Source organism: Drosophila guanche, unplaced genomic scaffold, assembly GCF_900245975.1.
Source record: "Drosophila guanche unplaced genomic scaffold, DGUA_6, whole genome shotgun sequence".
Classification (NCBI taxonomy): Eukaryota; Metazoa; Arthropoda; class Insecta; order Diptera; family Drosophilidae; genus Drosophila; species Drosophila guanche.
The window spans coordinates 5606656-5631444 of NW_022995746.1; the positions used below are offsets into that span (position 1 = coordinate 5606656).

General features: G+C 40.4%; 4 protein-coding genes across 14 annotated transcripts in view; 1 reads left to right on the forward strand and 3 right to left on the reverse strand.

The window, feature by feature from the left end:
- LOC117581793 (GTPase-activating protein skywalker) overlaps window positions 1–13314 on the forward strand; it is a 40886-nt gene extending 27572 nt beyond the window's left edge. For 3 of the 10 annotated variants that reach the window (XM_034269226.1, XM_034269225.1, XM_034269224.1), the window contains 10 exons: window positions 2253–2455; window positions 2526–2730; window positions 8742–8866; window positions 8926–9254; window positions 9319–9490; window positions 9791–9820; window positions 11036–11122; window positions 12357–12515; window positions 12575–12795; window positions 12866–13314. In XM_034269226.1, coding sequence (XP_034125117.1) covers window positions 2253–2455; window positions 2526–2730; window positions 8742–8866; window positions 8926–9254; window positions 9319–9490; window positions 9791–9820; window positions 11036–11122; window positions 12357–12515; window positions 12575–12795; window positions 12866–13007 — 1673 coding nt within the window. In that variant the 3' untranslated portion in view covers window positions 13008–13314. Of the gene's footprint in view, window positions 1–2252; window positions 2456–2525; window positions 2731–8741; window positions 8867–8925; window positions 9255–9318; window positions 9491–9790; window positions 9821–11035; window positions 11123–11628; window positions 11686–12356; window positions 12516–12574; window positions 12796–12865 lie in introns of all 10 variants that reach the window. The other 7 variants (XM_034269230.1, XM_034269229.1, XM_034269234.1 and 4 more) reach the window with 5 other exon arrangements.
- Window positions 1686–22959, reverse strand: LOC117581806. Of its 2 annotated transcripts, XM_034269248.1 has the most exons (4): window positions 22814–22959; window positions 22507–22748; window positions 6761–6764; window positions 1686–1696 (listed from the first exon to the last, which is right to left on the reverse strand). In XM_034269248.1, exons 1-2 carry the CDS (start codon window positions 22872–22874, stop codon window positions 22528–22530), a joined length of 282 nt encoding a protein of 93 aa, XP_034125139.1. In that variant the 5' UTR covers window positions 22875–22959; the 3' UTR covers window positions 1686–1696; window positions 6761–6764; window positions 22507–22527. The 2 variants fall into 2 exon arrangements, with proteins under 2 accessions (XP_034125139.1, XP_034125138.1); XM_034269247.1 differs by lacking the exons at window positions 1686–1696; window positions 6761–6764 and adding an exon at window positions 20423–20852 and having other exon boundaries at window positions 22572–22748; window positions 22814–22957.
- Window positions 15523–16661, reverse strand: LOC117581805. The gene is made up of 3 exons (XM_034269246.1): window positions 16311–16661; window positions 16044–16220; window positions 15523–15958 (listed from the first exon to the last, which is right to left on the reverse strand). Exons 1-3 carry the CDS (start codon window positions 16363–16365, stop codon window positions 15741–15743), a joined length of 450 nt encoding a protein of 149 aa, XP_034125137.1. The 5' UTR covers window positions 16366–16661; the 3' UTR covers window positions 15523–15740.
- LOC117581804 lies at window positions 17029–19368 on the reverse strand. The gene is made up of 3 exons (XM_034269245.1): window positions 18872–19368; window positions 18278–18451; window positions 17029–17460 (listed from the first exon to the last, which is right to left on the reverse strand). Exons 1-3 carry the CDS (start codon window positions 18921–18923, stop codon window positions 17234–17236), a joined length of 453 nt encoding a protein of 150 aa, XP_034125136.1. The 5' UTR covers window positions 18924–19368; the 3' UTR covers window positions 17029–17233.
- Window positions 22960–24789: the final 1830 nt, after the last annotated feature.

Sequence of the window (24789 nt, forward strand, 5' to 3'; positions counted from 1 at the left end):
TGATTTAATTAAAAATAAATGTGCGACTCATTTATTCAAAACGTGAATGCTAATTAGGTTATATTTTAATAATATTAATTTAATTATGAACGCTGCAAATGCTTTATTTATTTAGCATTTTGTGTCCCTGATTCACTTCTGAGAATTGTTAAAACGGAAACGGGAAGTTGAACAAAATAAACAATTGGGTGGGATTGATTGAGGGAACAATTTTAAATATTTTTAACACAAATGGAAAGGAATTAACGCAGAATAGAAAAAATACATATATAAACAAAAAATGTAAATCAATCTGTTGAATGTGTAAAATGTTTTCCCAATTCAAATCACGCAAAAACAATGAACGATCTGGGAGTATTTAGCCGTTTAAAACCGATTGGAATTGCCAAATAATTGCTGAATTTAATGATAAAACATTTGAGAACTGATTTCAGATTGGTTGGTACTTAAAATATGTGATTAATGCATGCAGCGATTAGATTCATTTAGATTTGTGTAACATTATGAGGCATTTTGTGTGGGGTTTTTGTCTTGCCACAAACACAAATGAAATTGATTGCCTTGATAGGAAAATGACCGCATCTGTTGTGAGTGGAAGGTTGCATAAGATAAGTCCCCTCAGTCTCCACTTCCATATTTGTTGCTTGAAAAATGCAAATGGATCGGCTGTGGATGCTGTATAAAATGGGTAGGGGATTAATTACCCACACAAGCTGTGTGAGAGAGAGACAAGGGACACTCAATTATACCAGTTTTTATTGTTATTGCATTTCAAATAGCAATGAAAACACAATCCCCCATCCCTATCTACTCTCTTATCGTTTGTTCTTTTGTCATTTGCATCTGCATTTGGTTACTAAATGATTTTTTATGATATTTTTGTAACGTGAATTGCATTGTAAAACTACAGAAAAAACTGCACAGCTCGAAAGAGTAAATAAATCAAAGAATTGCCAAGTTTGTAACTGATTTGCCGTTGACTGATGATATTGATATGACGCTGTTTTTATGCTTATCGGTGGAGCAAGATAACACCCAGCGATAGATAACTGTTGGAGAGTGTCCATGCAAAAATCGATCAGCTGTCTGTCGTTTTGCTGTAATGTGAGTTGTCCGCACTGCAATCAATTACCCCGTCCAGATAGCTAATCAATATGGCAAAAGCCACAGCCACAGTCCGCCTCCCACCCGATGTGGTTCAATGTGGCATTGGCTGGGCCAACGCTGCGGCTACTCGTTCGTGGTTCAAGGCTAATCGTGGGGGACTGCTGGCCCACATATGGCTGTTGACCAGCTGACCAGAGCGATAGAACAAGCCGAAAGCCAAAACATCGATCTACGCTTGTCAAATGGTTTTCATTTCGATTGGAGGGCTATCAGAAGCGGCAGATAATTGTTTTTTGACTATTTTTTATGTTTTACTTGGACTAGAAGATTAGAGAGGAAATAGTTAGAACTTTAAGAAGACTTATCGATATGAAATTGCAATGCTCCGATTGGTCTCGATATTTATCTTAACGAGAGTTCGATTGCAATTATATCGATTTTTTATCAGGAGATATTATTCTAGCATTAAACTAATTGCTAATTATTCCGATTTAACACTGCATTTATTAATTGACGATAGTTGAACATCGATACACTTGTTTCATGATTGTTTCGTGTACTTTACTACAGCTGTTGATAGATAAAGAAACTTCTAAGCATTGTCTAGCCGATAAACATTTTCCCAAGAAACTTTGACAAAACACCAAAATTTCCATAAAATATTTATAGCTCCAGTGAATCACCCAAAAAAAAAAGGTTTAGCAGTTCAGTGGAAGTCTTAACGATATTTTCATGGTACATATTATAGGTGCCTTTTGATGTTTTTAGCTCTTTTTTTTTTGTTTTTTATCAACATCAAAACTTATCAGATGCATTTTGCTCAAGTACCGCTTGGCGCTCGAGTAATTTTGAACATTACGTACGAGTAGAACGCTGTTAAGGAGGAAATTTAACTACTTATCGGTACACTGATAGCTGTGTGCAAGTTTGCGACTTTGATGATAGTGTGCCAGAGGGGGGCCTCTGAGCAATAATAACAATAAGAATCATGTCATGTGATCAAACAAACATGGCCTAAACACCAGCAGCAAGCCGTAGTTAATGACCTAACCTAAGTGGGATTAGCTTGTAGTTTAATCACTATATTTAGACCCTTATCAAGCGCCAGCTAATCGCATTTCACAATCAATTTGCCATATTTACAGGCAAAGAGCCGGCGCTGCGCTCCTACACGGAAATCCAACAGCTGCTGCAGCAGGGCAAGAAGCGTGACGTTAAGAACATACTCAGAGAGAACTCCTGGCCCATCAACTCTCCCATACGTGCCCAGCTATGGCCCATGCTGTGTGGCCAGCATCTGACCAAGCAGCAAATGCTCGATGGGTTCTACTGGGAGATGGTGCATCAGGTGAGCCGGGAGACGATGCCTTCATTTGATTGATTTTTGATTTAATTCTGTTTTATTTTTGTCTGTCTAGGTCTTTGGCACCACCGAGCTGTCGGAGAAGCCGATTATGCTGCCCGCCTTTGTGGATGCCACACACTGTTTGCCGTACCATTTGACCAGCACGGGACGTGCCGTTGCCGATCGCATTGTGAATGTCTTGGGCTATGATTGCCCCGATATTACCTACAGTCCAGTATTGTATCCCATTACATCGATACTTTTGCATTTCATGTCGGGTAAGTTCTTTTCGTTTATGGTGTAACAACAAGTGTATAATTATTACTTCTCTGTGTGTTGTGTGCTATCTGTAGGGTGTACTACTCCACTCTCATCCACTCCACACACTGGTCGTCAATGGTCAATATTTGTTCAAGTCATTTTTATCGCCTCCACCAAACACACAAATAAGTGGCACAATTGTAAGGCCACTCGACACTCCATACATCTTTCTCTCTTCACTTCTGTATTCGGGGAAATATGGAAGTAAATTCTCTGTGCAAGCCAGCTCGCAGCTCATTGCAAATTGATGTGTCGTGATTTGGTGGCTAATTGATTTGGCCAACATCAAATATGCAAATGTACATTTCGGCTTTATTTTTGTGTTGTTGTGTATCTTGTGACAGTACAGTGTGCGTCATGGCTTTAGCGTGGATTCAAGATCGATGTAGAAAAGTTCCCTTGTAATTTCAAATCCCTTTCTTGCCTCTAAATAATTTCTGTGTGTGTTCCTACACCTCGTACATGAAGCTGCTTGTCTCTGGCTGTAATTACTGGACAAATCCGCTCTTATTGCGCTGCAATTAGCTCTACAATCATGTAACGCACCGTACACATTTCCCTTTTCTTTCTTTCTGTCTGGACAGTCCGCTTCACGTGCAGTTCCGCATTTGGTTTGCTTTTGCTGTTTTTGTAATTGTTTGTATCACTTTATTATCAGCTTCTCATGATTGTCGCACTCTTTGCAGCTTAATCTACATAATATATACAGCCGAGTATTTGAACAGAGACAGAGTATTGTTATTTGGTTAAATCCAGTCAGGTGTGGACATAAGTGTGTGCAAAACTGTCCAAATGCAGCGACTGCTGAGACTTTCATGGAAATTTCCAAATTGCAAAGAGAGCGACAAGTGGAAAGGTGGAATGTGCAAGGTGGAAGTGCAGGGAAGGTAATCATCTTTAACCTTCACAGAGCTATGCATTTCGGAAGCTTTTGTTTAAAACGATTCCCAGGCTGGCAAGTAGATTAAACAGACAGCTGGTCATGTGATAACCTTTACCCCAAGCTTATCGATAATGCATTTACATGTAGGTAGCTAGGCTCCCCCCCTACCTAACCCTAAGATCAGCTTCAGACCCCATTCATAGAACAAGAAGAAAAACAAGCCCATGGAGCGATCTGTTCAAGTTTGTGAGCATCGCTCGGGCTGCTATCATTGTGTATATTATTATCGCGTATTCATTCCCAATTATCTCGAATTTCGTTGGGTCTATATATAGTATAGGGGGAGGCAAACAGGAGGGCAGGCGGTGGAGAGCCGCCCTGCTGATAAGCCGCTTGGGGGAGAGGTCAGACCCGGCGGCGTTTGCCTGTCATTTCTGAAGGTTTGTTTACACTGAGCGAAAATTGTTCCCTTCCTCTCGCAAGCTGTCTGGGGCAGACATTCAAATTCAATTCCGGTTGAGATCTCAAGGCACAGAGTGTATTTTGTTTTGTTTTTCAGACCGCAGACGGTACAAAGTTCTACTCGAAATGTGTGAGGAAAATTTTTAGAGATCTTCTTAAAACCAATGAAAACCGAATTTGATTGGTAGAAATATTTCCAGAGATTTTTTTTTATTTATTACGGATTAAATCTTCCACACACACCGCTCTTAAAAACTATCCGAAAAACTTGAATTATTCCATTTGTTTTCCATCCATAAATTGTTTACTTGAAATAAATTATTTTTTCGCATATTGCGTGGAAGTTTTTTCCAAACAGAAATGGAAATGGAATTGGAATTTTACAGCTGCAAAAAATAAAGTATAATTTCCATAAAGTGTCCGAATGAAGGACACTCGAGATCGAATTCGAAATCAAACGAAATGAAATGAAACGAAATGGAAAAACTGACAGGGCATGGCATGGGCATTGGCCACTGGGCATGTGGCGAGCGATGAGCTGCATGTTCAATCAACGCATTTCCATATTGAATATTTCTCTCCTTGTTGTTGTTGATGTTTTTTGTGCACTTTTCAAGTTCAAGAGTCTGTCCGCTGCCGGTATGTACAATATGTAAGCAAATGCTTAAAGTGATATGTAGATAGTAATGCCATATGCAAACGTATCTCTGTATCTCTGTCTGTTTGTATTTTGCTGTCTGACGTCATTGCCATACGGATTCGATTCGATTCTGCAATTTGCGAATTTCGATTCGCCTTTACCCACTTAAAGTAAACAGAAGGCAGAAGGCATTGCAGCAGGCAAAGGAGGGGCGGAGAAGTCGAAGATTCTCAAGGCTTCGCCACATTGTTTGTTTTTGGTTTTGCCTTTCCGCTGCGCTCTCTCTCTCTCTTGGCTCCCTCTACACTCTCTCTCCCACTTGAGTGCCCTTCAATTCGTAGTTTACTGACACACTTTTCCTTGGTGCTTGATAATCTACTTATTGTGTGCATTTTGTAGGATGGTGCACAACCCTACAGCCTTCAAATGTTTCATTTCTCCAGCTCAGAAATGTCTGGAATTGAATTTTGTAGTTGCATGTATACAGGGAGAGAGAGAGAGAGAGATTACAGATTGTAACTGTAAATTGCCTCTCCCAAGCAAAAGTGGATTTAAAAGCGATTTTCGAGCAGATCTTTTATCCAATGAACAACTTCTACTGCCATCTATTTATAGAACAAGCACTCTGTGCTTCGCTTTACATTTGCTCTTCTCTTCTTCTCTCTTTATGCTGTCCCCTGCTCTGCTCTGCTTTGCGTTTGCCTATGACGACAACACGTGAGCATAAAATTCGCATAAAATCAAAACGTAGACTAAAAATATTTGTACTCTTGCCTTGATGGCTCCATGTTTGGCCATTCCACCTCCCATTCCGTTCCTCCATTGTTCCTCCTATCGCCCGCTCACCGTTTTGTGTTGTGGCTTTGCGGGTGTGTGCCCTACCCAAACATTCTCGCCTCATGCATATTTATTTTGCACGGTTCTTACTCGTATATGGCAAGGCGGAGTGTGGCTGCTTGCGACTCATCATCATACATATATACAAAAAAAGTACGTAGTTTGGTTGGGCATTCAAGGCACGCACAATTCAGTTCAATTCAATTCATTTTGATGGTTTGTTACTTTTTGTTTGACGTCAGCCTTGAGTGGCGACAGGTGATGAGGGATCTATTAGGACAGAGCTAATTTGGGGGATTGACAATTAAGGGAATGGGGAAAAATGCTTCTTAGATTTCAGATGCAAGATCTCATTCCCGTTCGCAGATCTCATTCCTCCCTGACCTAACTAAACACATAACAGAGTATGCCAACACAAACCCAAGACCAGCTGTCAATATATTTATGAGCTTTGCATTGTTGGGCGTTGCATAAGCTGATAGAAATCTCTCTCCCATTCACCGTAATGCGTGCTCAAAGTTTCTCTCTCTCAACTGTCCGCTGACTTCTGTCGTCTGCTTGCCGTCTTCTGACTTTTGTCTGCAGTCTTACTACCCCCCTCCCCCCCATTTAGCAATTTAAAAATGTTATTTTCGCTTTTATTTAAATTTATTATGTATTTCTGTGGGCGCCCGCCCGCCAGTCCCCATCTGTTTGTCTGTCTTTCAGTCTTGGAAATATTTGCATTGTTTATGTTTGAGTTTGTTGAGCTAATGGCGGATGGCAGATGCGGTGGATTCCTGTTTTCTGTCTTCTATATTAAAGGCTTTCGAGGCTGTTTAGATGTGAGACTATTTTTAGTCGGCTTTACGAGTCTTCTCACCTCACCTACTGCCACATAAATGACTCGACACGTGCTCTCTGACGTCAAATTAATGGCAGTTCTTATATCAGTTCTTGTGTCAAAAGGCTTTTGCTGCTGTTCTCTCTCACTCTCTTTCTGCCCTCTCTGTTAGACAGACTTTGTTTGTGGCTTTTGTATATTGTTCACCCACTTAAATTTAGCTCAAAACCTTATCGGACAATATACGGAGTAACGATTTATAGTTTAGCGTTTTATTATGACTATTTTTGCTGGAGCTTAATTGCCTAATTAGTGGCTCATTGGCTCATTGGTGTGCGAGACTGTGCTTTGATTAATTTTCAATTGTTTATGTTTACTTGAAATGGGGTTTATTTTGGGGTGTACTGGGGCTGTGGGGAGGACTGGCGAATGCTAAGGAAGAGTCGATTTATAGGTCTTTGTTTGCACTCCTTTTGTGTACTTCCCGCCTAGAATAGAGTCTCTCCTCGACCTCCTCCTACTACCATAAAGCTCACTCCGATTTCATTTAAAAATTCCCAACTTAAAGCTTTTTCTTGCCTCTCTCTCTCTCGCTCTCGCTCTCTCTGTCGTCGTCTTTTGCTCTTATTGATAATGATGGGTCATTAAAATTTGCGCTGCCGCCAGTTGAATGCAAATGTTTGCAGATTAATGCCACCAATTGAAATTGCAATGCCAATTCCGTATACCGAGTCTCTCTGTCCCTCTGCGTCATGCTCTATAAATAAACTCTGTGGGCTCTGTGTGAGATTTGCTTACCGCCGTGTACGATATTTAATAAACTTATCAAATGTTTGCCAACTGGATGGAGGTTTCGCTTGGAGGCTTTCCGCAACAGATAAAGTTCAATGGGCGGTCGGTCGGACGCTGCTCTCTAGTCTCCACTCTCCACTCTCCACTCTCCGCTCTCCGCTCTCCCGCTGTGCAAAAGCCAATCATAATTAAGAGCAATCTCTCATAAACTAAGCCAAACCGCCTTAGGCTAGTGTAATCCACTGATAAGTGTTTGCCCCGCACAATCCACTGATAACGAATGGGCTCGTAGATTGACTTTTGTTTACTCGAGCGTTTGAAAGCAATTAAACTTTGTAATACGAAGCAGAAGCCAGGCAGTACAAATCAATGTGCAGGCAGGCAGGCGCCTTATCACACGCCATTAAAAGAGGGAAAAGTTCAATTTGGTTCAATATCTAAATTGAATTTAAAGTCCCCTAAGTTCCCTAATTTGCACAAATTGTTTACACATTTTACATGCGCTGTGTTTGTTGCTCTCTTTTTTACACTTATAAAATTGTGATTTGTTATCGGGGGTTTCATCAGATAAGAGCTAATGAATGCCTCACGTACGATGCTGCAGAATGGGAATTATTTATAGCTGCCCCGCCAATGCATAATTTGATCTAATTTTGTAATCAAATAATCAGGCGGCACATAGAGAGCACAAATTGCCTGCCTCCCTGCTAATTATGGTTTTTGCAATTGAATAGAGAGAGTGGTGGGGAGGGGAGGGGAGGGAGGGTGCAAAGTGCATCATAGACATAGTCGGCAGAAGCTCTCAATTCAATTTGCCTCTGCGTCATTGCGGTAATGCATTTTGCTTCAGCGATTCAGCGACAGAACCACAGAACCCATAGACCTGCCAGCTCCCCCTACACCACCCTTCCCCGCTCAACCAATCAGCACTTGGGCGATGGATCCCCTGAGCTTTGCGCTGCTGCTGCTGCTGCAGTAGTTCTACAATTAAATTAGAGCCCAGCTCTGTGTCGCTTATTGTTGAGTATTTGATGGAGGGTACAGGGCGTTCCATCGAGGTGGAAGTCTGGATAAATTGTGGTCTGAGGTTAGATAATTGTTAGGAACAACTGCAACTTGATCACATCGATTGATTGACAGTGGGTGCATATTATAGATAATTTGGTTAGATTTGCAACTAACCCATTTATTGTGATCATATTTCGTTCAGCATTCACTGAGTGAGTGGTTGAATTTCATGGACTAAAATCAATTAAATTCTCATGCGCTCTGGAGACCTTTTGGCCTGCAGCTGAACCTCGATTGAACTGTTATTGCAGGAACATCTTCTAGGGATTACCACACGGTGACTTAGGGGCACTTTGGTCACAGATTCCTGCCTTTGAGGTATTTCTAATACATAGAAAGAAAGTCATCCAAGTTGTGGCTTCGTTTTCAGCATTGTCTTTTTTGTATAATTTGATTTTAGGCGCATAAAAACAGAGATCCAACTAAGATTAAATAATATTCTCTCTCAATTTCCCTTTTGCAGAGGAGGAAGCTTACATGTGCCTCGCCGGTTTGGTGGGCAGCAAGGAGAAGGTATTCATCAATCAAACCAAACTACAGCATGAGGTCACCTGGAAGACGGTGATGCAGATAGCCAAAAAGCACACGGTAAGCATCAATCAATCAGTCAATGAATCGTGTAAATAATTTGTAAATTTCCTTAACAGAAAAGTGCAATTTCGTATTTCCAACGTATTTGTCCGGGCCTGAAGCTGGAGCGCGTATTCATGGACTGGTGCTGGTGGATATTAGCCGGTCTACCCTTCCAGCATCTGGTGCGGATTATGGACTGTTATTTCCACGAGGGCATCAAGGTGCTGTACCGCGTGGCCCTCGTTGTGCTCAATCTGTTCCACAAGGAGTGCCAGTCGAACAACGAATGGAGTCCGGATAATATTAAAAACGACATTGGCAATGCCCTGATTAAATTCTGCAAGAAAATACCAGTGTCACCGGCGAAGCTGCTCCATGCCGCGTTTAGTATTAGGGGACTGAGGTATGTCACATGATGAAATATTACCATCAAATGTTTCAACTCATTTCTGTATTTGTTGTTGCAGTACCCAGTATATTTCTAGAATATTTATCAAGACTGAAATGCTACTAAAAAGCCGTTCCGTGCTCAATAGCGGTTCGAAGCAATTAATCAAATCGCGTTCAAGTGATAATCTGCCCACTAGTCAGTCGCAGGTGAACATTCAAATGATGTCGCATACATTGACCATCCGTGAGGTACGTAATCCATAATCCCAGCTAAAGTTCTTCCCCCAAACCCCACACCCACATCACACGAAATATACAAAAAGAGAAAAAGAAACTTTAGCCAGGAAGAGCAACCAAACTGCTCTCTTTCCCTCTCTCCACACAGCACAAATACGAAAGAAAAAAACACTTTAATCTAATGGTAAAAACTATTTTTTCATCTGTTTTTTGATATCTATATATTTTGTTTCCTTCTGGTTATGTTTCTGATACAACTCCCACCTCAAAATACAAAACAAACAAAATCTGTGTGTCCAATCCATAAACCAGAAGCTGCACTCCGAGAGCTGTCGCAATTTGGTATGAGGCTAGATACAAATTATTCCAAATTTATACAAAATACTCACAACTGATAATGATAATAATGTTTTACCTGCGATGTTGGATTGATTCTGCTTGTTCTTGTTCGGTTTTTCATTACTTTTCGCTATTTAAATATCTGTATATGATAATGTTTATTGAATGAGTTTCCTACCATTCAGTTGTTCATTTGTTCGGCCATGGAAATTGCTTGAGTTCCGAGAGTTTAAGGGGAGATGAAACAAATGTAGGGGATAGACAATGCATGAGTTAAGATGAGGGAGAAATTGCTTATAAACGATAAATAATTGTTTTCAAAGAGGAAATTGTATTAACGGAGATTGTTATGCTCTGGTTGAATATTACTATGATTATAAAATATAAATCTATTCATTTCTTTACCTTATTTGTTGTGCAATACTCAACAACTTAATGTGATTTATCGCTAATTGATAATTCTGATTTACTGATAAGAAATGGCAGCAAATTGCCATATAACTAGGAAATGATTTAAAATTAAATAATTGCCACATTTATTGTAGATAAAGCAACAAATCATATGGGAAATATATGCAAATTGAAGTCAAAGACTTTTCCAACTTGTCAATGCCGAAAGGCATTTCGCAGAGTTTTTACCCCCAATTGACAAATTCGGCTCGAGTTTTGTGTTCGTTCACTGCTGCCACTTGACTTTTGTGTTGTTTTATATTCTCTTTATTTTGTTTAAAGTTTATTTCGGTTTATATTTTATTGTTGCTGCTGAATGAACTAACTTTTGTGAAGCTTTTCGTTGCCGTTTCGTTCTGTTTTACTTAAACAAAAACAAAGCCTAAACATACAACCAATCATGATAAATATACATGTACTCACATCCCCACCACATGCAGCTTTATCTACTTAAATACTTAGCTTTTTATTCTACTCAAAATATATACTCACAAACACACAGAAATATACAAAACCCGAAATATCCTGCAGTGCCATATACAAGCTGCTCCTTTATATGAACAAAATCTTTATAAAAATGTTATTTCTATTTCTCTTGTATCCGTTTTTTTTTTTGCTGCCTTGGCAAACGAATGAATCAAATGAAATCAAATCAAATCAAATCAAAAATCTGAAAAACATTTTGCGTACGCTTTGATCACATTTCGAAATCGATGCAAAAACAATCTTGATTTTGGGTATTCCATATAAATATTAAATTTATCATAGGGCGAAAAGTCGCCCGGCCATAGAGCCATCGCAATGGGCGTCTATCCCATACACAATCTGAAAAGTCAAGTCTGTAAGAACGAAGATGTAAGTGAAAAGTCAAAGTCTCCACGCCACACCACACCCACAAAACCAACATTTCAATTTATATTAAAAAAAAACATATGTATTATCCCCAATTATATATTCTCAAGCATAGCTAAATGATTGACAGCTTTTATGCACCGTTTATGATTCCGAAAATTAGGCATGCTGGAAACGTTTCAAACATCTATTTGGACTTATATTTGATATAAAATTTAAGCTGATTTCAGTTACCATTTGATAGAAATTCAAACTGATTTTTAGTTGATTTTTGTTGCTGGTTTTTTGTTCTTATAATTTGTTAGTGTGGGAAATATTTAAGCTAGCGACAGTACAAGAGGAGAGATAATCTACTCAATGTGTCCCACGCCCCTCCATAATATCGTATTCATTTTTTATTCCCCGACATTTATCTATCGCCCATAATTGACATTTGTTCTGTTTTTTGTTTTGCTTTTGATTTCTTTCGTTTTTGCAATATATATCCATCTATATATATCTTTTCATAGCATTTTGGTTTGCCGGGCACAAAGAATTTCATAAAAACCTGGACGGATAGACAATTTGTAAGCATTGCATTGCATATTGAGAACCAAAACTCCCCCACCAACAAAACCAAATATCTGCCATTAGACATTTCCCTTTCCACATGTAAACCACCTTCATAAATGTCCATTTGTAATATCCATTCGAACAAATCCGTTTCGTGCCGTCTTAGAAAATGTTTTAGACAAGTGTTTTTGTTTTGTCTATGCAAAAGTGTCCTTTGTCCTAGAGAAACTCTTTCATCATCATCCCATACATAAAATCGGAATAAAAACAGTTGAAAGTTTTACAAGCGCTGCTGCTGCTGTCTACAGTTTGAGCTGCTGCTGCCTACAGTTTGAGCTGCTGCTGTACCGTGCGCCGTAGTTAGACCATCCTTAGTGCCCCTTACTTACCCCATTAGATCTGTTTGAGAGTTCGTTTATCCCGTTTATTACATACATATAAATGTTACTTTGGCTTTTAGTTTGGTTTTTCGTTGGCTTTTGGCCATTTAGTTCATGTTCTTTCACGTCTTTTATTGACTACCCGCCGCCTACTACGTATTTACTTTTGTTTTGTCATTTGGCTAATTGCTACCCCACTTAAATCAGTTCAGTTACTTGTACCGAGTAGTTGTAGCTAAATTAAACTGCTCTTTGCCAATGCAATGAAAACTAACAAAAATACTGTTTGTGTTGCTTCCCTTTAGCTGTTCACGTTGTGGTCGTGGCTGCCCGTGCGGATAACAATGTACCAACCGGTGCTGCTGTACACCACAGAGGAGCACGGCTGCTCGCTGACCACATTCTATGTGCGTGTGGAGCAGCACGAGCCCACGCTGCTCATGATCAAAACTTGCAATAATGAGGTACGTTTCTGAACAAAAACTATCCAAAAGATCGAACTTAACTCCATTTGGTCCTTCAGGTATTTGGCGCCTATTGCTCGTCGCGCTGGTTTGAACGGAATGTCAAGGATGACAAGGGCCAGCGACAGGCCTACTTTGGCACCGGCGAAACCTTCCTCTTCTCTTTGTATCCAGAGCGTGCCAAGTACCCCTGGGTGGGCATTGAGGGTGACAAGGATCTGGGACACAGTTCCGAGCTGTTTATGGCCGCAGATTCCAAAATGATTACCATCGGTGGAGGGTAAGTTGTGAATTCTTTTGATACCCAAACTGTTTCGCTTACTAATGTGGCTGCTCCTCTTCCTTTTTAGTGAGGGCCAGGCCATCTGGATGGATGAGAATATACGCTTTGGCAAAACGGATGGTTGCAAGACCTTCAACAATCCCCCGCTCTGTCCATCCGGTGACTTTGAGATACGCGTACTGGAGGTCTATGGCTTTGTGGGCATCTAAAGGAGACTCGGAATGGGAAGCTCTGTTTCAATCCAACCAATAACGCCCGCCGATGATCAAGTGCTCAGCCAAAAACCAAAACCCTTTGTGCAACTCCACCACAAAAAACCACTCAAAAACCTAAAGATTTCACATACACATGGCGGAAGATGCTCCTAAAGAAGGAAGATGAAACAAATGTTTAAACATTTATAAACAAAAAAAAACTATTTATAAATAGATGTAACGAAAGTGGCAGCAAGCAGTGCAGCAAGCAGTGCAGCCTTCGTGTTAATGTTAAATGTTTCAAATGAATGAAGATACAAAAAACATACAAATTATATATTATATAATGGAAATACTCTGTGAGTTTATGTTTCAAAACGCAAAGCTTTGAAATTACAATACAATAGTTGTTATAATAATAATAATAATAATAACCACCCCCCCCCACATACACATATACTATATAAAACATAGATAAACATAACCATAAACATAAACATATATGAAACGTATGCATAAACAATAACTATATAATGATGTGTATAACTAAATGTAAATCCGTATTTCTATACCCCTGAAAAAACTGTTGTAGAAGGATAAACCCGCGTAAGAATTGAAGCAAAATTGAAAATGATAACAAAATATGGATGGAAAAATATGTTTATTATTGTTTATTTCGTTTATAATTTCGTTTAGCTTGTATTTGATGTATTTTCTTTATTTTTTTTTTCTGTAAACCAAATTTACTGACTTGACTGAATTCGTTATTAATGTTGTTAAGATTGCTATTATTATTGCTATTACTATTTGCTATGTGTATAGAAAAGTGTACAACTTGAGACTTGTCTCTGGACGGGGTTCACGCCATTTGGTCGCAGCAAGAAAAAATATATTATGGATAAAGCAAAAAAAGCCCCAAACATGTTTCGATTAAAGAGCTACAATGATTATGCTCTGATAAAACATAAACAAACTATACCTTAGATATGCCCAATAACATAAATATAAAGCCCACAAAATGATACAAAAATGTAAAGCCAACAGAGCACAGTCCGCAGAGAGAGGGAAAGAGCGAGCGATCGATCCACGTACTCATGTCAAATTGATCTCAAAATGGAAAAGAAAATATCTAGAAAGAAATGTATTACAAGTTGAAGGCTACATAAACAAAACAATCGATGGAAGTTCAATAACTATTTTAAGATTCCATTCCAACGAAATTCACGCAAGCACACACGAAATTTTTGCACTCTTTTCTAGTCAGTTTTTATGTTAAAAAGAAAGAAAAACAAATAAGAATATGATGTGTGGGGATTGATTGCTCTCTTCCTGTGTTGGCCTCTCTTGATCTGACTTTGAGCGATGGCAGACTCTGTTGGACCCAGTTGAAACGATCATTGCACTACTCAAGCGAATTGTTACGAGCCACAACGAAAAATTGAAGAAAGCGAAAACAAAAGTTGAAGACATGGGCCGCAGATTGCAAGCAAAATGACAGGCAAACACTCCACAACGATTGCGGAGGCTGGTACTCCACAATGTCCTATGTATAACCCTTACCCCCATCCAGATCCAATGCAATCTGCGGGCGTATGGAGAGTGGCCGTGGAAAGGCTACGCGTAAATATGAATAGTTCTCTAGGTTTTAAACATAAAACTCTCTGTGTTGTTGTTGTTACTATTGATTCACTTGTATATGTGTGTGTGTAACCGATCAATAACACTATAAATACCAGCTGCAAAACAGCTGAACAAGATGATCGATCCCCCAATACATAATGCATAAGCGATAAATAAGTGAATGAAATCCGTTTGTTACTTGTTTTCCGAATGTGAAATTACTTTATTTTGGTTGACTAATTCCTACACAATCGTTCGATGATAATGTTTATAGAGCTTAAGACGATCGGTGGGAGTGCTTGGAGCGGATTGTTTATGGCATTGCCTCAGTCCCCAGGGTTTCTCTTGGTTGGGGATGCAGAGAGCGAACGCTTACATGGACAGTATTTGGTAAAGCAAACACTAAATCTTTTGTACATAAAAAAAAGCTGTTTTTTCTATCTGAAATTGTTCTCAATGTGTGTGTAGTTTATAATATTTGATATATGCCTATACATTATATACAGATAAATGCCCATAAACATAAACATATATATTTATATTTGAATGTTATTTATGTGTAGCCCTTGCAAAGTGAAATGAATAGTTGTAGATGCTGTTGCCAGCAAGCTAAACCCATAAATCATGCTATAGAGATCGCGTTATCCCATACCCTTAACCCCTAAACAATAATTTATGCAGCAAACTGTGGAAATCCGACACATAAATATATTATCTGCATATTATATTAAGAAATCAAGAGTTGATTTTTTGACATGTTATTTTTATTTAAATTCTCATTACAACACACACACACACACATACACATACACATACACACACATATATAGTAGGAGACGAGTAAAATTTTATTCAATAAATTATAAATATTATTATTAAACAAACAAGAATAACTATTATAAAAAATATATATATTATATGTATGTTAAATCATTTTAGTGGATGTGTAAAAACAACGGAAACGAAAATCAAATAAATGAGAAATTAAAGCAAAAACATGTTTATCCACAGAGAAAAAGAGTGATAAGAGCTTAAAAATAATTCCATAATCGGTGCTCGCTGCGTTCGTCACGTTTCGAAGTTTGATCAAAAGTATAAAGCTTGACTCGGCACTGCCCTGCTCTCCTGTTAGTTTGACAGCCACAAAAGTAAAGCAATAAGAAAAGCAATCCACATAGAGGGCAACCCACTGCTCGCTGCATTACATAGATCGCTGTTGCAGAGCGTACAGCCAAGGAAATTCTGATATGGCACCAGTGGATCCGGCGACTCGTCGCAGCTGAACTCCGCAGGCGAGGAATCGCCAAAGAAGCAAGAACGTCGCACGAAACGGGAGCTTCCAGGCGCTGCCAAAACAAAAGCAATAAAAAACAGTTTTAATGCAACCATGCCTACATGTACATACGTGATGTATGTATATTATGTACTTACCACCCTCATAGTACTTGGTCAGGCAAGTGGGCTCGGCGCTTTGTGGGTAACGGGATCGCATGTCGCCGAGGACTTCAACGGCATTACAATCCGTCTTGGCTATGTCATCGCCCGAGAAAATCTCCCCACAGCCGGCGTCGTTCACGGAATCGCATTCGAAGCAGGTAATCGCTAGAGCTACGGGGGAGGGTTGATGATGATGACGACATGCGTAAATATGTGTGTCAAAGAGGAGAAGAAGAAAGAGGAGGAGGGAGCGACATTCACCTGTGCTGACCAGCGTGACGAGCAGCCACAGAGAGGAGGAGACAAGCAGACGCATTGTACCGTACGATCTGAATACTCTCCACTCTTCACTCTCCACTCTGTCCACTCTGTCCACTCTCCACACTGTCCACTGCGCGCTAATGGGGCTGGTGTCGAGAGGTGATTCAATAGATACGGATACAGATGCGATCTGGTCTGGTCTGTGCTACAGATGTTCTTTTCACAGTCTTCACAGATGCCAATGGCAATCACATTATATACAGTATTGTTGCCTACAGCTAGTGTCTGCCCGACTATTCACTACCGACTACCGACTACCGACTCGAAGCGTTGCACACATGAGACTGAACAGAAGCAAAAACTTAACTGAACTGAACTGAACTGAACAGAACTGAACAATAATCGCATTCAGAATGTGATTTTCATAAACAGATTTTTGTGTTGTGCTGTTGTGTGTTGTGTGTTTGTTCATTTCTTTTGCTTTTTCAGCTCATTTCATTTCACGTTTCTGCTTCCTGGCATTTTATACCCGAGCGTCGTGTACCTTCGAGCATATCCAGGCCTTGGAGTGGGGGTGCCCGAAATACCGACCGCATTCGTGTTGACATTGTGGGTGGAATGGATGTGTGTGCCTGGCCTGCCCTTCTCCATCGTTTATACATCCATCTCGGAGGCAGTTCATTAGTGGCATTCGAACAAATAAACAATTTGGCATTTCTTCGGTGTAAAATTAGTTTTTATTAGTTTGTATTTCGCTCTCCAAATGGCCTAAACGGACTCATCATGGCACTGATTGAACGCTAACATTCCATTAGCCTAATTACACTTGAAATTGTGACATTAAAGTAAAGACACAGCTAAGAACTCTCTACAAAGGTATGACTACAATTTGACTAGGCACAGGGATCCCTAGGATCTCGTTTTCAGGGCACTTGTGTTGCCAGTAGAGACACAATCAGTGATATCATTTGCCACGTCTCCGCATGATTAACCCGCACGGCCTCCGCTCCGTTGCAGTAGTTCTCGTTGTCGCACACATGACAGCTCGTGTTCTTCACCGCCGTCAAAGTGGGATCCATGCGGCACCAGACATCGGTGGCATTCACATCGCCAAAGTAGCAGCCACGCACTATTTTGCGTACACCATGCTCTGTGGGAATATACAATGCGTTTTTATTTGGGTATTATTCAGTCTACTTTCGGGCTAAACTTCTATAGTCTTTCCATGTTTGATGCTAAATGGAGCGTCACCCCAATGTCTGGTGGAACTATTAAAAATATTTTGATATAGTGCGACAGCTGTTGGTACAAATATGTAGCCATTCTATATCAACAAAGTGGCTACAAACTACAAACTATTTAGTGGACATCTTTCATGAGCTCATTCGGCAAAATTGCCAAGGAAAGTTTGCTGTAATGATAGAAGTCTCTAGGGAATATATCAACCACATGCTCAGACAGACTGTGAATGTTCTTTCAGTTGGGTTAAATATTCTTAATCATTGATCATAATTTATTGAATCTTCATTCATTAATTTAATCATTTAATTTGATTTCTTTCTTTATTTTAAACATCTCAAAAGAAATTGGCCATAAATCAGAATGCCTCAGAATGCAATATCTGCTGATGAATATCTCTTATCGTATATTTTCTTGAAAGCAATGAAAGTGTCATAAATCATTTTTAAGTGCTTTAAACATCTTGCAACTTTTAGAGACTATTTTGGTACATTTTCTGTACCTATTTTTACCTATTTTTGTGGTATAATAAGTGCAGGCAAATGTGTAAAAGTCTGACAGGAATTGCACACAGATAATTACCCTACACAACTACCTCCTCCTTTTCATGGATCAATCCAACTTTTAGGACAGAATATTCGAGCATCAAAGATGCACTTTTCTTTCTACTTTCTCCCTACATTACTCAAACTTACTGCCTAAGACATTTTGCTGCTTTTTGGACTCACCCTTGAAGACCCGCTTCAGACAGGCCGTGGCATTCACGCTGAGCAGATCATTCTCCAGGAACCGGGGCGGCGCAATGAAGGCGCAATCGTATTTGAAATGATTCTCGACTTCAAAGTTCTCGCCGCAGCTCGCCTCGTAGACAGACTCACAGGCATAGCACTTGATGGCGTAAGCTGGTTGGCATTGGCAACATGAAAAAAACACGAGAAAGATGAAAAGGGGACAGGACAGGACAGGAGGCAGGCAGCAAACACACAAAAGTAAAAGAAGAATAATTAAATACCAAAACACAAAATGTCAGAATGGAAATGGAAAATGCATGCAAGCAGAGGGAAACTTTGGCAGAACCGAAGGTGGTAGACTCTTACATATTTGTGGGGAATCGGATGAGAGTCTTACAAACATTTAATTATTCTTTTGAAAGCTTTAAAATATAGCAATATAATATAACAAAACAAATTGTAAATAATTTTCTTCTCCATTTTAAACACTTTGCCAGGTCCGTGCTACCCTTTCCAAGAGCATAAACCACCAGAATAAATAAATAAGAAACAAAAACCAACTGCAAAGCCCAAAACAAAAGCGAAACAAACCTGAGGCCAGCAGCGAGAGGAGCGCGCCAAACAGAAGTAAATATTGCCGCATAGTTGCGGTTGTGAATGGGACGTGTTGGGTTGGGTTTGGACGGCAGGAAAGGCACTTTTCCACGAGCAAAGTTTCCTTTTGGATTGTGTTTTATTGGCTGGCGTTTTATTCAAGTTGAACGCGTACTTTTGACTCTTCTCACTCGACGCCCGAGACAGAGCAAATGGCAATTGGAACGATCCACTCGAGATTTAAATATAAAAATATTTTTCCACATATACAATACGTATCTATACGTAATATCCACAATATAAAGAAATGAATGTTTTCTGCTTATATATAAATTATTTGTACATTTTTTTGTGAGTATTGTGGGGGCTTTTCTTTTCGGGGCACGTTACGCGATTGTAAACACGCGTCTTTTCCTTTGCTTTACTTTTTTCTCCTCGCTTTTCTAGACTACCAAAATTTGCCCGCTTAAATGCCAGCCAGTCGTCGCGGCTGCCAACGAATTCGAACTGAAAGAATGCCCCGAAAAGCATTTCCAAATTCAACTCCTTGTCTCTCTGCCTCTTGTTTCTGCATCTCTTTGGCCGCTCCCACACACTGTGCCACTCTTTCTCCCTCTCTCTTTTTTGAGTGCTTGGCGCGGAAGAAACTTTATGGCCATTTCGTCTGGCGTCATCGCTCAACATTTTAATTTGTCTAATTTTAATGAACGTTTTGCTTTTGGCTTTCCCAACGCATGGCATGGCAGCCGGGAATTTAGACACTCGCACATGTGGGCGAGAGCGGTGGTGGGGTTGGTAGTGGGAGCGAGTGGAAGGAGGAGACTGGGAGAGAGTGTGCGAGGAGAAAAGGTGTGTTGGAACAAAGGTTGGGAAGCTCTTACGGTGGCATTCCCATGGAAATCATATAAAGAAAACGTTCTGATTCATCAGTGGCTTACATTGGAATGGAAAAATTTACCGGAGAACAGCAGCTTCAGTGTGATTATCTACCAGACTCTACCCAAGCAAAGGGCACAAGCATCACGGCATGCAGAGGGGCTGACTAACGCCTCCACCCTACATTTATACATCTTGAACATTGCGGTTCTATTATCGTCAGGAAAGAGAGTTCCAAAAGTTGAGCAAAGAGCAAGGCCGGCTGCAGCATGAGTCAAAGGCAGAAGAGAATGAAAGTGAATGGAATTTGGACCTGGTATTTCATCGGGTGCCTCATATGTCATGTGCTCGGAGGAAGAATCAAAGATATATCGTAGGCAGAGCAGCAGCTCTTTGCCTCATGGCCAATTCCTTTACGCATATTGTCGTTATACATTTCAAAGCCGTCGGATATGTAAATCCGAGGAGTATAAGCTGTGTGATACGAGTAGAGGAAAAATGTAAGATTTCAGTCTACACCAGCGACTTCCAGTAGAACATTACAGGCCAGCGTCAGTAGTGAATGAGAACAGAGAAGAGAGCAGGGAATAGTGGAAACAACCACTGATCAAACCCATTAAATTTACAGTCTCCCAGAATAGTCTCCCAAAATGCAATATAATACCAAGTGTATTGGTGGACAATTAACAAAATTTTTATTTGAAATAAATAAAGCGATTCGAATGCAGACAAAAAATGTTCGACGGGTGTACCAACAATAAACACAGATGCACAATGCAAGATTCACAATCAAGAGAATTATTCAAGCGATTCGATGATAAAAGCGGGCACAACATCTACCACGGACATGGAAAGAGAGTGTGGGTGAGAGAGCGCCGCTCTGCGTCGCTCTCTTAGGCCAGCAGACGAGCGACGCCGAAGAAGAGCAGAATGGCGCCGGCAATGGGTGCGAGGGTGGCAGATCCATTGCACTCGTCCTTGGTGCAGACATCACAGCTCAGCTGCTTGGCGAAGGGCAGGGAGGGATCCGAGGTGCAACCTGTCTGAGTGTTGCTGATGTCCCCGAAGTAGCAGCTGCGCACCACCTGTGGGTGTCCGGGCACTACAGCACGAAAAAGAAAAGTAAATAAAATGGATTTTAGTGCATTTTTTATGTGGATTCATTTATTGATTTTATATTTCTCTTTAACTGCAAGCAAAAACAGTTTAAGGCACTTCAAAGGCCACCGAACTATTTTTGCTACATTCATTTATGGCCATTAAAATATTTTATTGTTTGTGTACGTGTTGGAATTTTTGATTAATTTCTAAGAAGTTTCAGCAAACAGTTTTCCGCTGTTTAATGTAATTTCCCATAAGGTTTTGTTCGTTTTCAATGGAAATAAATTGCAAAATAATTAAACCAACAGACAATTAACAGCCATTATTAATAACAATTGAGTGCCTTGTTCGTGGAGGGTGGCTGTTACATGTGCTATAAAACTATAATTAAAAACTAAAAAATATATCTCATAGCTAGTGAGGAATAATTATTGTACCTCCAGTCGCTCTGATAAATCAGTTTCATTTGTTTATCAAATACATTTAGCCACACCCAAGAGCGTCACTCATGTCTAGAGTCAAATCCAAATTCTGAACATTTGCAGCAAGTCCTGCACAAATTTAACTCAATTCCTTGCATGCAGTTCCAGGCCTTACATTCCCTTCATGCAATGTTTTTAATTACACTGAAATATGCATTTAAATTAGCATATTGGTACCCGCCCTTAACATCGTTAAGATCTGGCACACAGAGGGCAGTTCGAGTTCGAGTACAAACATAGTCATGACTCATTTGTGTGGCTGACTACTGCCCGTCTGGCAGTTAATTGCCGCTGCTGCCGCTCCCTGTCGAGGCGTAGGTCGACACTTAATGTAATTAACAAACAATTATTGTAGGCATAAATATTCGCCATCCAATAATACCCAAAATGGTTCTCATAAAGTATGCGGAAAACAATCGAGTGGTCTTGGGGGAACTATTTTGGCATACTATTGATGCTCGACAAACGTTGGGCCATCCAAATAATTGCCTTAAAATATGCCCGGCGGGCCACTCAAATACGATATCCATAACACTTGTTGAATTAATAATGAAATGAACAGATTGCTGGGCTGGGCTGGGCTGGGCTGGGCTGGGGTGTGGTTAAGCTCCCAGAAATATTGAGCAATGCTCTTGAATGTAAATGCAAGATTATGGAAATTCGTTTCATTGAAATGGAAAATGGAAAAACATCAAAAAAAGAGTCGCGAGATACGAGTATATTTATGAGGTATTTATAAACCGAAATCTCAATGAGATGACACTGCTCTGTGTGTGGAAATGGTAAACAAATTGAGAGATTTCTCTCTATCTATAAGCGAGCTACAGATGTATAAATAATGTTCATATATTCTATAGCGTAAAATCTCTTAAGTTTCGCGGAAAATATGTGCACAAAGTTTCACTCAATTTTGTGTAGAATGTTGTCATAGTTTTAAAAAAGCAAAAATGATACTGAGCTCACCTCTAGGGGGCTGAAATTGAATTGAATTCCCAGAATTTATTTAAAGCCTAGACTGTACCCCAAACCCTAGCCAATTATATTCCCACACATATCACAGTCTTAGCATATTTTTTCTATGCTCTGTTCACGCCTCGCCCCGATCTGGTTTGCAGTTAATTTTAATCAAGCTAATTGGTTAAGTGATGAGGACACAGCCTCTGCGTGGGCCACACTGGAGTTCAAGGCGTGACCTCACGCCGATCGCTGGTCAGCAGCTGGCAGATAACAAGACTCACCCGTATCGATGAGCTTCTTCATGCAGCCAGTGGCATTGCGCACGGGGAAGAAGCTCTGCAGGAAGCGCGGTGGTGCAATCTTGGCACAGTCCAGCAGCAGGTTGTCATCCGCCTCGAACTTCTCGCCACACTTGGGATTGGTCACCGACTCGCACTGGTAGCACTTGATGGCATAGCCTGCAATAACAGAGATCTTTAAATATAGCTTTCAATTTGGTTCGGGATGTTGTGATTTTTCCTACCCGTGCAGGCCAGAGTGGCCAAGATGGTGAGGGCCAAGATAAGCTTTACACTGGAGACCATTTTCTTTCACTGGTTTTTCGGGTGATTTCCTGACTACGATTTGCGACTGGCAGACCTTGACGGCACGGGTGTTGACGAGTGTTTAATTTGTGGCTCAGCGAAAAGACGCGGCAGTGGCCAACAGTGTGCCACTCGCACTCATTCTCCCACTCGTTCCGCTCATTCTCCCACTCGTTCCGCTCTTTCTTCCACCCGTTCCACTCTTGCTCCCACTCGCATTTCCGAGTGAGCAGCGAAGAAAAAGCTTCCACTCGTCTCGGCTTCGCGTGGCTTGAGCGTAAATTTCATGTTCGTTGCGTGTCCCGCTAGTTGGAATTCTGTTTTTTGAAACTTTGTTTTGTGACACACAAAAACACAGACGCACACACACGTACACGAACACGCACATGTATGCATATATGTGTCTATGTAAATATGTATGAAGAATGTTTTTTGCCGACTTGTTTTGGGATGATGTCAGAGACGCTTTGTCTCTTTTGTGTTTTTATTTTTTACTTTTTCCTTCTTTATTTTCAGTTTGTGTTTGTGGCTAGACTCGTTTCACTTTTCCTATATTCTGTAATATATTTTTGCAGTATTATGTAAGCCTGATTTAATGCCACTTTCTATGCTGCGGGAGCTCTCTCTCTCTCTCTCTCTCTCTTGACAGCTTTCGGGCATTCCGTTTCATTGCGATTCTAATGCGCAGTTGGGAATTAACTCAAATTATTCACTGTGTGAGTGTGAGTATTCGTTTACCGGCTTCAAGTTCAAGTTCTCATTGATGTGCAAATCGCAAACAATTAACCAACTGTAGAGGCTGTCAGGCAGCAACAGATCTTGCCAGGCTGTTGCTGTAGCTGTACCTTTCCTGTATCAATCACTGCTAGTTGACATAAATAAACCCTAATTAAATATGTGCAAGCCCAGCCACACTCAAGTACTTTTTGAGGCATGCTCACTGGAGCGTGCTGGGAGATTTGTTTGCAGTTTATATCATTTCAGATGCTTCTGCTTGGTTGGAATTAATTTCTTAATCATCCAAGTATCCATGCAGCTCCTTTTTATTCCTAGCTCCCCAACATCCCTTTCTATTCTCCCTAAAATTTCCCTCAGCCTGCATCACTTTCTACTCCTCTAAAACTCCATCTCCTCGTCAGCTTCCAATTGAAATTCTTTCAATTTTAATCGTTTTATTTATTGTAAAATTTCATAAGCTGCTGCGGGCAGAACTCCCCCTACAAGTGGCCTTTCCCACAGGTCTTATTATAATTTTCTATTTTCTTCAATTAAGTAATTTTTACGAATTATGCCAAATGAGTTTGGGTTAATTGAGCAGTCGGAGAGGCAGAGGCAGAGGCAGAGGCGGAGGCGGAGAAGCAAGCGTAGAAGGCGGAGCACGCTCTCGGATCTGTGCTCTTGGAGGGGGTCTTGGAGTTTTTTGAACTCTCCGCAAACGCATTTAACACTTTGGAAAGTCGAATCCGAAGTGTGGGCCTCAGCCTGAAACTGAAACTTGACTTCCAAACCGAAATTGAACTCAATTATGTGTGATTAAAACAGGCAGACACACAAATGGAGATATGCATCTGCCTCCCTCAATTGTAGGAGCTGACTCTCTTTGTTGTCGGGTTGGGGCGTCTGGGTGCACATACTAATTAGTTCCCAGGTGTTTTCACACTCTAAGCCACAGTCAAAACTCTACACAACATCTGATTCACTTTCAGTTGCAGTCGCAGTCGCCGTCGCAGCTTCAGTTTCCGCTGGAGTTTTGAGTCATTGAACTGGCAGGCAGTTGAATGTTTATTTTTTCCTCTTTTCTGGGATGAGTTAGCTCTGTGAATGTTTTCTTAGTTTATTTAAAAGTTTTGACTAAATATTGGAGCATTACTCACTTCGCTTCGTTTGAAGTTACACATGGGCTGGGCTGGGCTGG